Here is a 13,371-nt window from a genome sequence, read left to right as displayed (position 1 = left end):
TGAAAAACCCTAGCATGCCATGTAAAACATTCGTAAAACCTCTGTAAATCATATAAGTGAAGTACTCAACTAGGGGTATCATAGTTGCCTGAAGGCAGTACCTATCCATCACCCGAAGGTGAAGCTGTATAAAATAGCATATATCCACACCGACACTAGCCGTAGCTAGTGAAGCTGTCCAACACCGCTTTCGGCGGTGAAGCTGGAGGTATATAATAAATCATATCTCACTCCTCCATCATATGTGTCCTATGGCCATAGACAATACCCGTGATGTGCGGATGTGTCGTATGATAACCCACTAGGTAAGTACCAAAAACATATCTCAAAACTCAAATCAAGTCCGGAGTTCAAAACTTAAGTCTCTCAAATCCAAGATAAATTACATTCATAAATCCATGGAATCTCATATTTGTAAACCTGCAGAATAAATCATATTCGAAATCCATAGAAATTCATAACTAAAAATTCAATGATTCATAACCTTTAGTAATATATAAATTCGATAAATTATAATTATTTCATAAAGGCAATCCAAATAAATCATAAGTATGAAAATTCGTAAAACTTATTACAAATCATGCTCCATTCATAAAATATGAAATGCATGTGAGGCTAATATTTTATAAAAATATATAAGTTATGAAGGGGTCCACTCACTAGTTTTCCATTACCCGAAAGCCACTCGAACTATCGAGAATGACATCACTTCCCACCAACGCGTCTAAACATAATTAGACACCTTTTAGTAAAACTATACCTAAATGATAGAATCTGGGAAAATAGACAGCGAATTTGAATTCGGCCGACTTGCCAGAAAATCGAACAACTCCAAAAATTTCCAAATTTTATAGGAATGAAGATCTCAATTAGAGGAACAACTTTTGTACTGTGACTAAGACCAAATAGGCCGGGAAAAGCCTCAATTTCACTAGAACCCATCGGAAACCTAAAAATTGGTTGTTCTTGATTCAACTCCAAACAAGCTCTGACGCCTTAACCATTGCTTAGGCATTGTTCCTGAGGTTGAGGAGAGTCCATTGGTGATGGTGGTTGACGGAGTTAGCTTCACGATCGTCGGATTTCCGCCGTGGCGCCCCCGGAACCCACAGGTTTCATTCTTCACGAAATCAAGGCTAAATCTAGTGAAATTTGATTGGAAATGGAAGATGGGAGATCATGGAATGTTTTCCAGGTGGTGGATAAGCGGGGATTTAACAAAAAAAAAAACAAAAATCACGTCAGAATAACGCGGAACGGGTCGAGTCAACAGGGAGGAATCGAGTCAAGGGTGATCCGGTGCTCCTCCACTCTCTCCTTTCCTTTCCTTTCCTGCTCTCCATATTGGTCACTCTCTCTTCTCTTCTTTCTGGTTGGGCGTCCTGCCCCTCATTATTCTCTCTTTTATCTCTTCTTCCAACCATCCGTTTCTTCTTTCATTCAATCTGGGCCACACACATGGCTTTCCAGATTTTGCTCCAAAAATCTGGAGCTTTCTAGAAAATAATCAATTTACTAAAAATGTCCCCGACTTTAAACGTTAATATCTCTTTCGTTATAACTCCAAATTGTGTTCTGTTTGCGCCCACCTCTTCGTAGCGACAAGTACTACGAGTGTACGTTAAGAAAACAAATCTTACGTGACACGACAAGACGGTCAACAAAAGTCAACATCTTTACCTCAAAGGGAATTTTTCGCAATTTCACATTTTAAAATTATAAAAACCATAATTTTTGGGAAGGGATCGTTACAGAACTCATCATTCACAAAATTCAAACATAAGACTTCTCACCATTTTTTTTTTTTTTTTTTTTTTAGTAAACGAATGAAACATCATAAATAAGAATAGTAGACACACCTAGTGCTCCCGTTCCTAATAAGTAATGCCATAAATTTTTCCTTCAAAATACCTCATGAATATGGTTTAGTTCTGGACACTGCCCGTTTGATGGGCCGGATGAGACAAGCTATTATCAGTTAAAATAGACTCAAATCCTAGCCGTTGTTTGATGCAAACACCACAACTTTCATGGAACAAGTACACCGTCGCAATGGCCTCCCATGCCAATGATGCAGCATTGCAGCGTACCCGTGCCAATGTAAGTCCATCTCCAATTGATGTCGAGTTAGATGAAGTTGTAAGAGACTCATTTGCTACAATGGACTTGCAATAAATAATTTGGCTATTTCGATAGGTCATAGTGAGGTTAACAGTTAGCTGGTCTATGTGCATTCACAAACAACAATTCGGTGTAGTGAAATTTGGTCTTACAGCAATTAGATAACAGCATCATCAAATCAAAATCAGAACGACAAAAACAAATTTACGAATAGTACAACAATTGAAGTAAGAATAATCATCTTGCAGAAGTTCCTGATCATATAGAATTTATATCAAAACTCAGAATCACTAATGAAAGTAATGTTCAACAATAATCCACATCCGACAAAACTTCAACTCGAATTGATCAAAGCTGATAGATCGACGTATATGTCCCGCACAAATCTTTGATTAGACACCAACACATCTGTCATAACCACTCAAAACCCGTCTAATTATTCAAAGCTCATCCTCCATCCTCAAGTACTCTCCAATATCAGTCTGGTGAAGCACCACAATTCCATTAGGGTCCAACTTCCTACAATCTTGAGTAGACTTGGCAGCAATCCCGAAACCCAAAGGCACATCTGACATTGAAAACACAACCACCCCATCACCCGGCACAATATTCTCTGTAATCCTCCCCAAACCACCTTTCAAAACATGGTTTCCATACAAGAACGACATCTCGGAGGTAGGTTTAAGCCAGACCTTGTGTTTAGCATTTGATGCCAATAAACTCAGACACTGAACGGTTAAATGGAACTTACCACCATGAGTGAACCTACCAATACAGGTGCCAAGAGAGACTAATTGGGTCCGAGCTATATTTGTAGCACGCTTTACTAGTGATTCGCTAACATAGTAAACTTTGTTCTTGTGGAGGCGAAAGCAGTAACGACCTGGACCCGAGTCTGGACCTTCATGAGATGGATTCTCGACAATGTTCTTGAGGTTGTTGCCTGTAAACTTGAACAGCTTTTCAAACACTGTCGTGGTCTCAGTCTCATCTAAAGGTCTCATCTTTGTCCGTGTTATGTTAAGTCTTCTAAGGTTCTGTACTGTTGATAATTCCTAAACACAGCACCATTCATTAATATTTAAACACTTTTCAAGAGGCACACAACCAGCGGAGCATGGCTTCCCAGAACGATCACAGAATATTTCAGGCAATCATCTTCATATTTATTTGGCAGAAACTTAATTACTCATGAATTGTATGCTTGATATATTCTTTGACAAAAATTATGCAAACAGTTGAGTTACATAAGTAAAACAATGCAAAAGGCACAAAAACATGAACAGCTCCAGAACCACCATCTAAACACAAAACAAACCACAAAATGCCATAGTAAAGTCCATACGAACTTAGTTTCATAAGGCAACATAACTATCTGAAGCTGTGACAAAAGCATTTGCAAAAAATATTTGATAAATTTCTAAATACGGAGGTATTCAATAAAAAAATAATAATTTACTCGTGTTAACTCAAGAAAGGGGAAATAGGGGAGTTTCGAAACAAAGGTTGCCAATTTTTCGCTGTCTAATGTTTTAACAAGTTGAACTTTTATTCTCAGAAAAGAAACGTCAGACCACAAAACTATGAGTTAGTTGTAATGGTGACAGAGCAAAGAAAACATAACTGAACTCTAAGTCCAAGTTCTAGGAAAATCTATACAATAAGTGTTGAGCGCTGAAATCCAAAGGCTCTGATACCATGTTAGACGTACATCCACTAAAACCCAAGAAGCTCAAGTTGTCTGAGAACTGACCAACAATGTATATGAAGCAAAATACCGAAAGAGATTGAACCAATGGCTTAAGTACTATTTAGCAATAACGTCGGCAGTGAAGTGAAACTTTACCACAAGTTCAAAACCCCATAGCTAACCCCGAAAACCGTCAGGGCCTGCCCCAAAATGCAAATGGAAACAAACCCAGTTGCAGAACAAATCAGAAACACAAATAAAAGCAATTCAAATGCTCAAACAGAAATCAGAAATTCAAACAGGAAGCCATAACTCACAGATGACAGAAATTTAGGCAAAAAAATAATTTCAAAAACCAAGTTAATGAATTAATCCTATATAGTAAACCAAGAAACAGAAACAAAAGCAAACAAAATCCAACAAGAATCAATTAACACGAAGATTAAAAGAAAATAAGCCATCGAGCTTACCTACAGGAAGAATATGACGGAAATAAGGAGAAGCCTTTTGAGGTGAGTCGATGGAGTGCGCGGCAGCGCGAAGTGGGAAGCAGAGAGAAGAACAAGGAAAATAGGTTTGAGCGACAGGTTGGGAGGGACTAGGTTATGATCATGTGTATTAGGGGTGTAACAACAATAAATCGTATGCAAAATACATATGGGCCATGTGGCATTCAGATTAAGATAGATGATGGGCCAAAGCCCCAGATCTGAACCATTGAGTGGGGCAAAAATACGTAGTCCACCTAGAGAGGGTGTAATTTTTTTTTTATTTATACAACGATTTTTATATGCTAACAGGATGAGAAAATAAATTGATTGTAAATTTATTATTTTCGAGATTTGATCATAAAACTTCTCATTTACATGTAAATAGGAAGAGCAATAGACTGTAATATGTTTTTTTTGCACTTTAAAGGCTTAATAATTTATTTTAAAGACTTAATTCCAACAAGAAAAAGATACATGAAGTACTTTTTGAAAAAAATAACATTTTAATATTCATAATGAGAGGATCAAACCTAATTAACTAATTATAGTATACTACTACAAAAATGTTCTCCAGAAAGCAGTGTTTCTTTTGTGTTCCAACTTCGAAGCGTAACGTATTACTCAAACATCTATTCCAAGGGGTGAGGTGGAACGGAAAAAACCCCAAATTTCGTTCCCTGGGACAATGCGTCCCATTATCTTTGGTGCACCAAACGTAGGACGAGCGCGTTCCGTCCCATTATGTTCTGTCCCATCCCACGTACCAAACGGTACCTTAAAATGAAACAGAAGATGGTGGGACAATCTCGGTCCTTCTTTTTCCTTGCGTACCTCCTCTGCAACATATAATTTTCCAATTCATGCAACTTAACATACGCTCGCCTAGCCTCCGTTTAGCCTCGCCTAGACCCGCTTTGACCTGCCTAGTCCCACCTAATCCCGTCTAATGTCTGCCTAATATGCTTTCCGATTTTATGACTGACTACAAGTTAATTGCGGCAGTCGGCTACCATCCAGCGCCTAGGCTGATTTTTAGAACACTGCTCCCAACAAATCTGGAAAACCAAATAAAATAATATAACTAGAAAACACATACTCTAAATTGGGTAATCTGGTCAGCCACAAAGTTCACACGTTTTATGACCAAAATCTGCTCCAAATCAGGCTTATGAGGTGGCGTTTCAATGACAAAAAAGTCGACTACAACTTTGCAAATGAAACTTTTATTTAAAAAAAAAAAAAACGTCATCTTCAATAAAGTATTGATAAAAAAAAAAAAAAAAACGAAAAATGTCAATCTGACAACACTGTGCATCTTTCTCCATTTAATTGCCATGATCAAACGGTTTGGAAATAAAATCTGAGATTTTGAACACAATCATTTTGAAAGACTCTTGAATCTACTCCAATTATAATTACTCCAAAAATCCTTTGTTTCATCGCTTTTTGCACAAAGTAGATTTGCATGTTCTACAATCAAAATATAAAACAAAGTATTAAAATTTTCTTAATAACAAACAAATTATAACTAAGATTAGGGTACAAATGTAAAATAATATGACTTATCAGAGGCTGTTATGAAGATTTTGCAACATAATTGGCATAAGAACCAAAAGGAGGTTGAAGCTGAAATGTAGATAAAGGTTGTGGAGATGTGATATGGTTCCTTTGGAACACCCGATGACACTACAAATCCAGGATTAGTATTTGAGTACCCAATGTTGTCATCATTGAACCATAGGGAGATTTGGTACTATAGAAGAAGAACCAACATCATATACAAACCCATTGTGTAGATTAGTTTTCGTTTGAAAGATGCTAGTTTTTGTAACATTAGCAAATCTTTCCCTTAAATTTGTCCACATCCCTTTAGAACTTGGACTACCAAATACACAAGAAATTGCTGATTGTGACGAGAGTTGTTGTGAACAATGTCATGAATTAGAAATTGTAGTAGGATTTCGCAACAGTGGCGATGATAATCATCAATCAAGAATTAGCCGCACCAGAAACGGAGGGAGAGAGAGAAACTGATTTTGTTTTCATTCATTGTTACTCAACGATTATAGTAGTTTGAGAGTTTACTTATACTCTCACAAGGCCTAACAATAAGGTCATTGGATTACTTTAACATCGTTTTACTGACACAGTTAAATGACTTAATGATTTTAGATTTAAATTTTTTTTTTTTCTATTGTTCAAAGATGATATATGAATTATTTGAAAAATAGATATTTTAGACCGTTAAAATAAGTAGTTTGGATAGAAGAACTATAACCACAGTATTCGTTCAACAAGGCATCCCTCAAATAAGATTATTTTATTAATTTCAAAACCTTCAGGGCTGTAATAAATAAATTACAACAAATTTCAGCATATGTAACCAATAATGAACTCACAAGCAACATATATCTAGTGTATGACAAATTAAAAAATAAAAAATAAAAAGTATAAATTGCAAGAAAGCTGAAAAAGACAACGTCCATGCTAATCCACTTATTCTCAACAAGTTTTCGGGCCGCACTTTAGACTGATCACAAGTAAACAAGTACAAGGTGAAGCTCTCTCTTGCAGAAATTATTTGTGCTACCAATCTGGAACCTGCAATGTAAACAATATTGACTGTTAACAAAAATAAAGAAGATTTGTAGAGAGAGAGAGAGAGAGAGAGAGAGAGGTGCAAGGTTCACTTAGAGAGAGAGAGGTGCAAGGTTCACTTACATGAAGAGATATAATAGGAATTCAAAAATTTTAGTATTTATGAGTGGGTGGTGGAGGAGACGCGTAATAATACGGTGGTGGCGAGGGAGATGGTGGAGGTGGTGACTTATAGAAATAAGGAGGAGGTGGTGATGGGAATGTGGGAGGAGGTGATGGATATGGGGGTGGTGGTGACTTGTAAACATAAGGAGGTGGGGGTGAAGGAGATAGGGGTGGTGGTGACTTGTAAATATAGGGAGGTGGGGGTGAAGGAGAAGGTGGTGGTGGTGGTGGTGATTTATATACATATGGAGGAGGAGGTGATGGAGACGGTGGTGGTGGTGACTTGTAGATGTAGGGTGGTGGAGGTGATGGGGATGGAGGAGGAGGTGACTTGTAAATGTATGGTGGAGGAGGTGATGGTGAGCTTGGTGGTGGTGATTTATAAATGTAAGGAGGAGGTGGGGATGGAGAAGGAGGAGGTGGTGACTTGTAGATATAAGGTGGAGGAGGTGATGGGGAAGGAGGTGGTGGTGTTTTATAAATGTATGGAGGAGATGGGGACGCAGAAGGAGGTGGTGGTGATTTGTAAATGTAAGGAGGAGGTGGGGATGGTGAAGGCGGTGGTGGTGACTTGTAGATAGAAGGTGGAGGAGGTGATGGGGAAGGAGGTGGTGGTGATTTATAAATGTATGGAGGAGGTGGGGACGGGGAAGGAAGTGGTGGTGACTTGTAAACATATGGTGGAGGAGGTGATGGGGAGGGAGGTGGTGGTGATTTATAAATGTATGGAGGAGGAGGGGATGGAGAAGGAGGTGGTGGTGACTTGTAAACATAAGGAGGGGGAGGTGAGGGAGATGGTGGTGGTGGGGACTTGTAAACATAGGGGGGTGGGGGTGATGGAGAAGGAGGTAGTGGTGACTTGTAAACATAAGGAGGGGGAGGTGAGGGTGAAGGTGGTGGTGGGGACTTGTAAAAATAGGGAGGTGGGGGTGATGGAGAAGGGGGTGGTGGTGACTTGTAGACATAAGGAGGGGGAGGTGAGGGTGAAGGTGGTGGTGGGGACTTGTAAACATAGGGAGGTGGGGGTGATGGAGAAGGAGGTGGTGGTGACTTGTAGACATAAGGAGGGGGAGGTGAGGACGAAGTTGGTGGTGGGGACTTATAAATGTAAGGCGGAGGTGGGGACAGTGAAGCAGGAGGTGGTGAGTTGTAGACATAAGGAGGGGGAGGTGATGGAGAAGGTGGAGGTGGTGACTTGTATACATATGGAGGAGGAGGTGATGTTGAGGGTGATGGTGGAGATTTGTACACATAAGGAGGAGGAGGTGATGGTGAGGGTGGTGGTGGTGATTTATAAATGTAAGGAGGAGGCGGGGATGGAGAAGGAGGTGATGGTGACTTGTAGACATAAGGAGGGGGAGGTGAGGGAGGTGGTGGTGGTGGAGATTTGTAAACATAGGGAAGTGGGGATGATGGTGATGGAGGAGGTGGTGATTTCTTGTAGTAAGGCGGTGTTTGGTGACGATAATGCGGCGGAGCGGATGACCTGTAGAAATAGGGTGGTAGGTATGAAGATGGAGGTAGTGGTGGAGATGAATGAACATAAGGCTTGTCATAATTAGCTGCTACATTTGTGGCTATCATGCATATAGCCACGGCATAAACCAGGTATGGCCAATGACTGGCCATTGTGTGACTTGTATGTCTTCAACTTCAAGACCAAATGGTTGTTTTTGAGTGAGAACTGAAAACAGTTTCACAGCTTATATAGTGATCCCTTCAATCACAGAAGCATTTGTTTAATGTTAAATGAAGTTTCCAACCTGTAGTCTAGCAGTTGGGATAATGGGTTCCCACTAGCCTTTGCACAATAAGGGTCTTCATGCAAATGTACTTGAAATAGTCTTAGATTAGATCATGCAGAACAGGCTATAATAGTTGAAAAATATATTATTAAAAAAGGATTACAACTATTTGACATTCTGGATTAATTCTGAATTTGTAAGAGGAAGCAGTTGAGATTAGGTTTTCTTAATTAAGAACTTTTCCTGTGGAATTTGGAATGTATCAACTGTGTTTGGTGTTAAAATTAATACAAACCAATATCATTAGCAATGTGAAATCTTGCAAGTTTTCTGATATGTCACTAAAGTCTACAAAGCAAGTAAATTCATTACCCAAATATATTAAATGCCTTGCATATTTGTACCATAAAGCTTTTCATGTCAATTTTATAGAGTACTAGCAGGAAGATAGCAGCAATATGATGATACCAAGTACAAGATCATCAAATTGGTGTAGAAAGAACTAAGTAATTAGGTTTGAAGGTTTTGGCTGTCATAAAATTAAGTTTTTAACATGGATATTTTGAACTAGTTTAATCTATTGAATGGGAAAATTCAAATTTGATAGTGTAATGTGGCTGATGCCTTGGCAATCTCAGAACTAATTTAAAATGCAATACCAAAAGAGGTACCAACATATAAGGACGTATATTGATAACTAAGGGCACGTCCCGATGACGTTCTACACAATGATTTTTGAAGAACGATTTTGTAAAATGAAAACGACAAACAAAATTTTGCATTTTTATGATTGGAAAATTGTTTGGTAGTTTAATCAGAGAATGATTTTTTAGAATGAAAACCTGTATGATACCAATATTTGAAATTAAAAAAAAAAAGTTTAAATTTGTGATTGATAGCAATGGCAGCGGTGGTAGAGATGGCAACCCGTCTCCAAATATTACAGTTTTTATAATTTTAAAACATGAATTTACAAGAATACCCCTCAAGGCAAAAGCGTTGACTTTTGTTGACCGCCTTGTCGTTTCACATAAGATTCGTTTCCTTGGCGTATCCTTGTAGTACTCAGCATTATGGATGTGTGGGCGCAAGCAGAATCAAATTCGAAGTTACGATGAATGTTTTACAAAATTACGAAGTCAAGGGGCAAAGTAGTCAATTCACTATTCTACATATTAAGATTGGATATTTGTTTTATTTTAATAATTTTCTAGAGGGTGTGGCCATGGGGCCCACACCTCATTTCCCCTTCGTCCCTGTGTTTTCCTCCCCCCCCCCCAATACTCTCGGACTCTCTCAAACTCTCCTTTCCTCTCATCACTTTCTCCCCCCTTTGTAAAACCCAGGACACTGGGCCACCCTACCTAGGCGAGACTACGATACCCTAACCCTATTATCACTAGCCATTCACTTGACTAGAGACAATGGGATGAGCCCTGAGCTCATTGGTCTTTCTCCCTTTACACGGTAAGTCACTGTTCATCATCTTCCCCGACGAATCACCGCGACTTATCATCGTTCTCGACAGAGGGTAAGGTTCTAGACCATTCAAAGTATCTTGCCCTCACCTTTCGATGAAGACTAACCCATTCATGTGCGCTTTGGCGTGATTAGATGTAGAAATGACGCGGGGACCCCAAACACAATTTTCCGGAGAGGGTCCGTCGACTTTCAAGTGGTTTTTCGGCCAACTCTGACCACGACACAGCCCCAAAATGGTATGAACCTCTTCTTCTCATTCTAAGCTTCATTTTCATATCTAGAATGTTGAAAATGGTAAATAAATGAGCTTGAATGGAGCTCTAGAAACTTTGCCCATATTCCTACCGATCCACGGCCTAAAATTGAGTCGACCTGATCCACAACCCAAAATCGAATCCAACCCAGCAACTAGGCCCAATCCAATAATCCAGTCCAACCCAACAACCCAAAACCCAGACCCGACTCGGACCCAATCCCAGTTTCCATGGTCCGCGTGAAGAGGGCTGTCATGGCCGGTGTGTGGAGCACACGCACCACCACTAGAGGTACTGTGCTCCGCCACCATCCATGGCGGCGTTGATGAATTTTTTGGCGACTTTTTCGATGACCCATCTTGGCTTGTGTGGTGGCGCATGGGGGAACCCAAGGTCATTTCTTAGGTTTTTCGACATGCCGAATCCGAATCTGTTGTCCCTTTTCCCAAATTCTAACGTTTTAGTAGAGTTTTATTAAATGGTCTCTATTTGTGTTTAGGTGTGTTGGTGGGAAGTGACTCTGTCCTCTCTAGTTCGAGCAGCTCCTCGACAATGGAATATTTGCGAGTGGACCCCTTCTTAAATTGCATGTTTTCATAAAATATTAGGCTTGCATGCATTTCTTATTTCATGAATTGAGTATGTTTTATATTATGTTTTACGGATTTCTATATTTATGATTTTGGAGAATTCATGATTTATTCACTTTTATGAAATAGTTTTGATTCATCTATTTAAGGTTTATAAAATGGCATATTTATGGAAATCACGTTTATGGAATTGCTTATGATTTCAGATGACGAGATTTTAAATGTTAAGCTTGCTATGAGATTTTGATTATGTTTTTCGGTGCTTATCTAGTGGGTAATCATAAAGCACATACACACAGCACAAGTATGTAGACGTCTATGGCTATAGGACACAGTTGAGGATATTTATGACATACTCCTAGCTTCTCTGGTGAAGTGTGTGTGTGTGTGTGTGTGTGTATGTATATTTCTTCTCTGGCGTAACCCAGAGTTGTACAACTTCACCTTCAGGTGATGGACCTATAATGTTTCTTCACTGGCATAACCCATTGTCGTACAGCTTCACCTTCGGGTGATGGATATGCTTTCGGGCGACTATGATACCCCTAGTTGAGTACATCATTGATGTGATTTACGGATATTTTACGGATTTGCCTTCGGGCGACTATATTACCATTATTGAGCACTGGTTTACACGTACATGTTTTACGAACGTTTTTCGTGACATGCTAGAGTTTTTAGAAAACCTACTATGTAGTATTTTGAGGCATACGATCCCGGCGGCAGGGCACTTCCACAACGGTATCTTCGAGTCTTCTCGGTGTGGGACCCACTTTCTTTGTAATCTCATTTATTTTTAAAATATTCCTTTCGTACTCTTCTTGATTAGTTGTATATTCTGAACACATTCCTGCAATTGCATACTTCATTATATTCAAATTTACATATTTTATTTACGTTTGTTCTTTCTTTATAACTTGCATGCATGTTGAAATGGTTTCGTCACCCTCGGGTGTCGGCCAGCACATGCCCATCCTAGTAATGGAGGAATATCGGAATCGGGGCGTGTCATGTTGAGACGAGAGGTAGCAATGGTGGTTAGTGAGATGTTAGCAGTGGTAGGATATATGTGGTGACAATAGCGAGATAGGGGGCAATGGTGGAGGGATTGGTGGCGGCGGCGGTTGCAAAGGTAGCAGGGGATGGTTGTTATAACAATGGTTGTTTAGGGATAGTTATGAAATGGTGGTTGAAAGGTGGGCAAGATTGATAATGGTGGCTAAGAAAGAGGTGACGGTGGCCATGGTGGCAAGGATGTTGGCGGTGGTGGGACATGGTGGTGTTAAAGATGGTCACAACGGTGGAGATGATGGTGGGACAATGGAGAATGTTGTTGTGCTGCTGGTGGTGGTGGCTGCCATGATGACAACAATGGTGGCATACATCATTTTATTTTTATTAAAATTCTCTTTGTTTTGTAATGTATCTCTTACTTTTGATAACTATTCTTGAAAATCAGAGGAAGCATCAGTTTGATGTTCTACAGAACTTAAGTTAAATATTATTTTCTCTGTTTTTCGTTTTTTAAGTTTAATTTCACAAAACACTCTGCCAAAAGCATTTTCAACCCTTTTAGTATTTGCAAAACCTTGCAAAACGTTAATGAACATGCCCTAACTTTTTCGAGTCATATTTTATAGGGAAAATTAGAATGTCCTACATCTTTTCTATAGTTGTTAGATTAAACATTCATCCCTTTTAAAGATTTGATTAAGGTGCTTTGATCATTTGCCACCCTCAATAATTTTCTATTTATTTAATCTTCATGTCATTAATTTAAATGCATTTATATAGAGGCATAAGGTAGCTTAGCATCTAATTGCCTATAATATAGGAATTTAATTTCATCAATCCCCTTCTACGCATTAAATGACATTTTTTTAATAAAATAAAATAAAAAATTAATTAACTAATTCCTCGTTACCTTATTATCAGTATTTAAAAAAAAAAAATCTCTTTCTATTAAAAATGTCTCAATAAAAAGTCTTCAATACATATTTTTTTCATGTATAGATATATAAAAAATATACTTAAAACTTATGGTACATTTGAGAACAAAAGTATCGACTTTTGGTACGTTTAGATTTCAAATATACCGAGAAACCAAATGTACCAAAAATTCAAATGTACCATAAAATCAAATATACCCATTGTTATGTAACCCTTTTGGTACGTTTCGATTTCAAATGTACAGAGAAACCAAATGTATCAAAATTTCAAATGTATCATAAAACC

At 38.7% G+C, this 13,371-nt stretch overlaps 2 protein-coding genes across 3 annotated transcripts; both read right to left on the bottom strand.

Annotated features, from left to right (window-relative positions):
* Positions 1-2,363: 2,363 nt before the first annotated feature.
* On the bottom strand, positions 2,364-4,419 carry LOC103963905 (60S ribosome subunit biogenesis protein NIP7 homolog). Of its 2 annotated transcripts, none has more exons than XM_009376783.3 (2): positions 4,282-4,419; positions 2,364-3,176 (listed from the first exon to the last, which is right to left on the bottom strand). In XM_009376783.3, exon 2 carries the CDS (start codon positions 3,123-3,125, stop codon positions 2,562-2,564), a length of 564 nt encoding a protein of 187 aa, XP_009375058.2. In that variant the 5' UTR covers positions 3,126-3,176; positions 4,282-4,419; the 3' UTR covers positions 2,364-2,561. The 2 variants fall into 2 exon arrangements, with proteins under 2 accessions (XP_009375058.2, XP_048446165.1); XM_048590208.1 differs by having other exon boundaries at positions 4,286-4,419.
* A 2,253-nt stretch (positions 4,420-6,672) lies between these two features.
* LOC103963925 (extensin-2-like) lies at positions 6,673-8,681 on the bottom strand. Its single transcript, XM_009376801.3, has 2 exons — positions 7,024-8,681; positions 6,673-6,903 (listed from the first exon to the last, which is right to left on the bottom strand). The coding sequence occupies exon 1, from the start codon at positions 8,647-8,649 to the stop codon at positions 7,054-7,056; it is 1,596 nt and encodes a 531-aa protein (XP_009375076.2). The 5' UTR covers positions 8,650-8,681; the 3' UTR covers positions 6,673-6,903; positions 7,024-7,053.
* Between the last annotated feature and the right edge of the window lie 4,690 nt (positions 8,682-13,371).

The sequence above is a fragment of a genome, unplaced genomic scaffold (genome assembly GCF_019419815.1).
Source record: "Pyrus x bretschneideri cultivar Hongxiangsu unplaced genomic scaffold, Pyrus_bretschneideri_v1 Contig31, whole genome shotgun sequence".
Taxonomy (NCBI): domain Eukaryota; kingdom Viridiplantae; phylum Streptophyta; class Magnoliopsida; order Rosales; family Rosaceae; genus Pyrus; species Pyrus x bretschneideri.
This window is presented reverse-complemented; position numbering and strand designations above follow the sequence as displayed.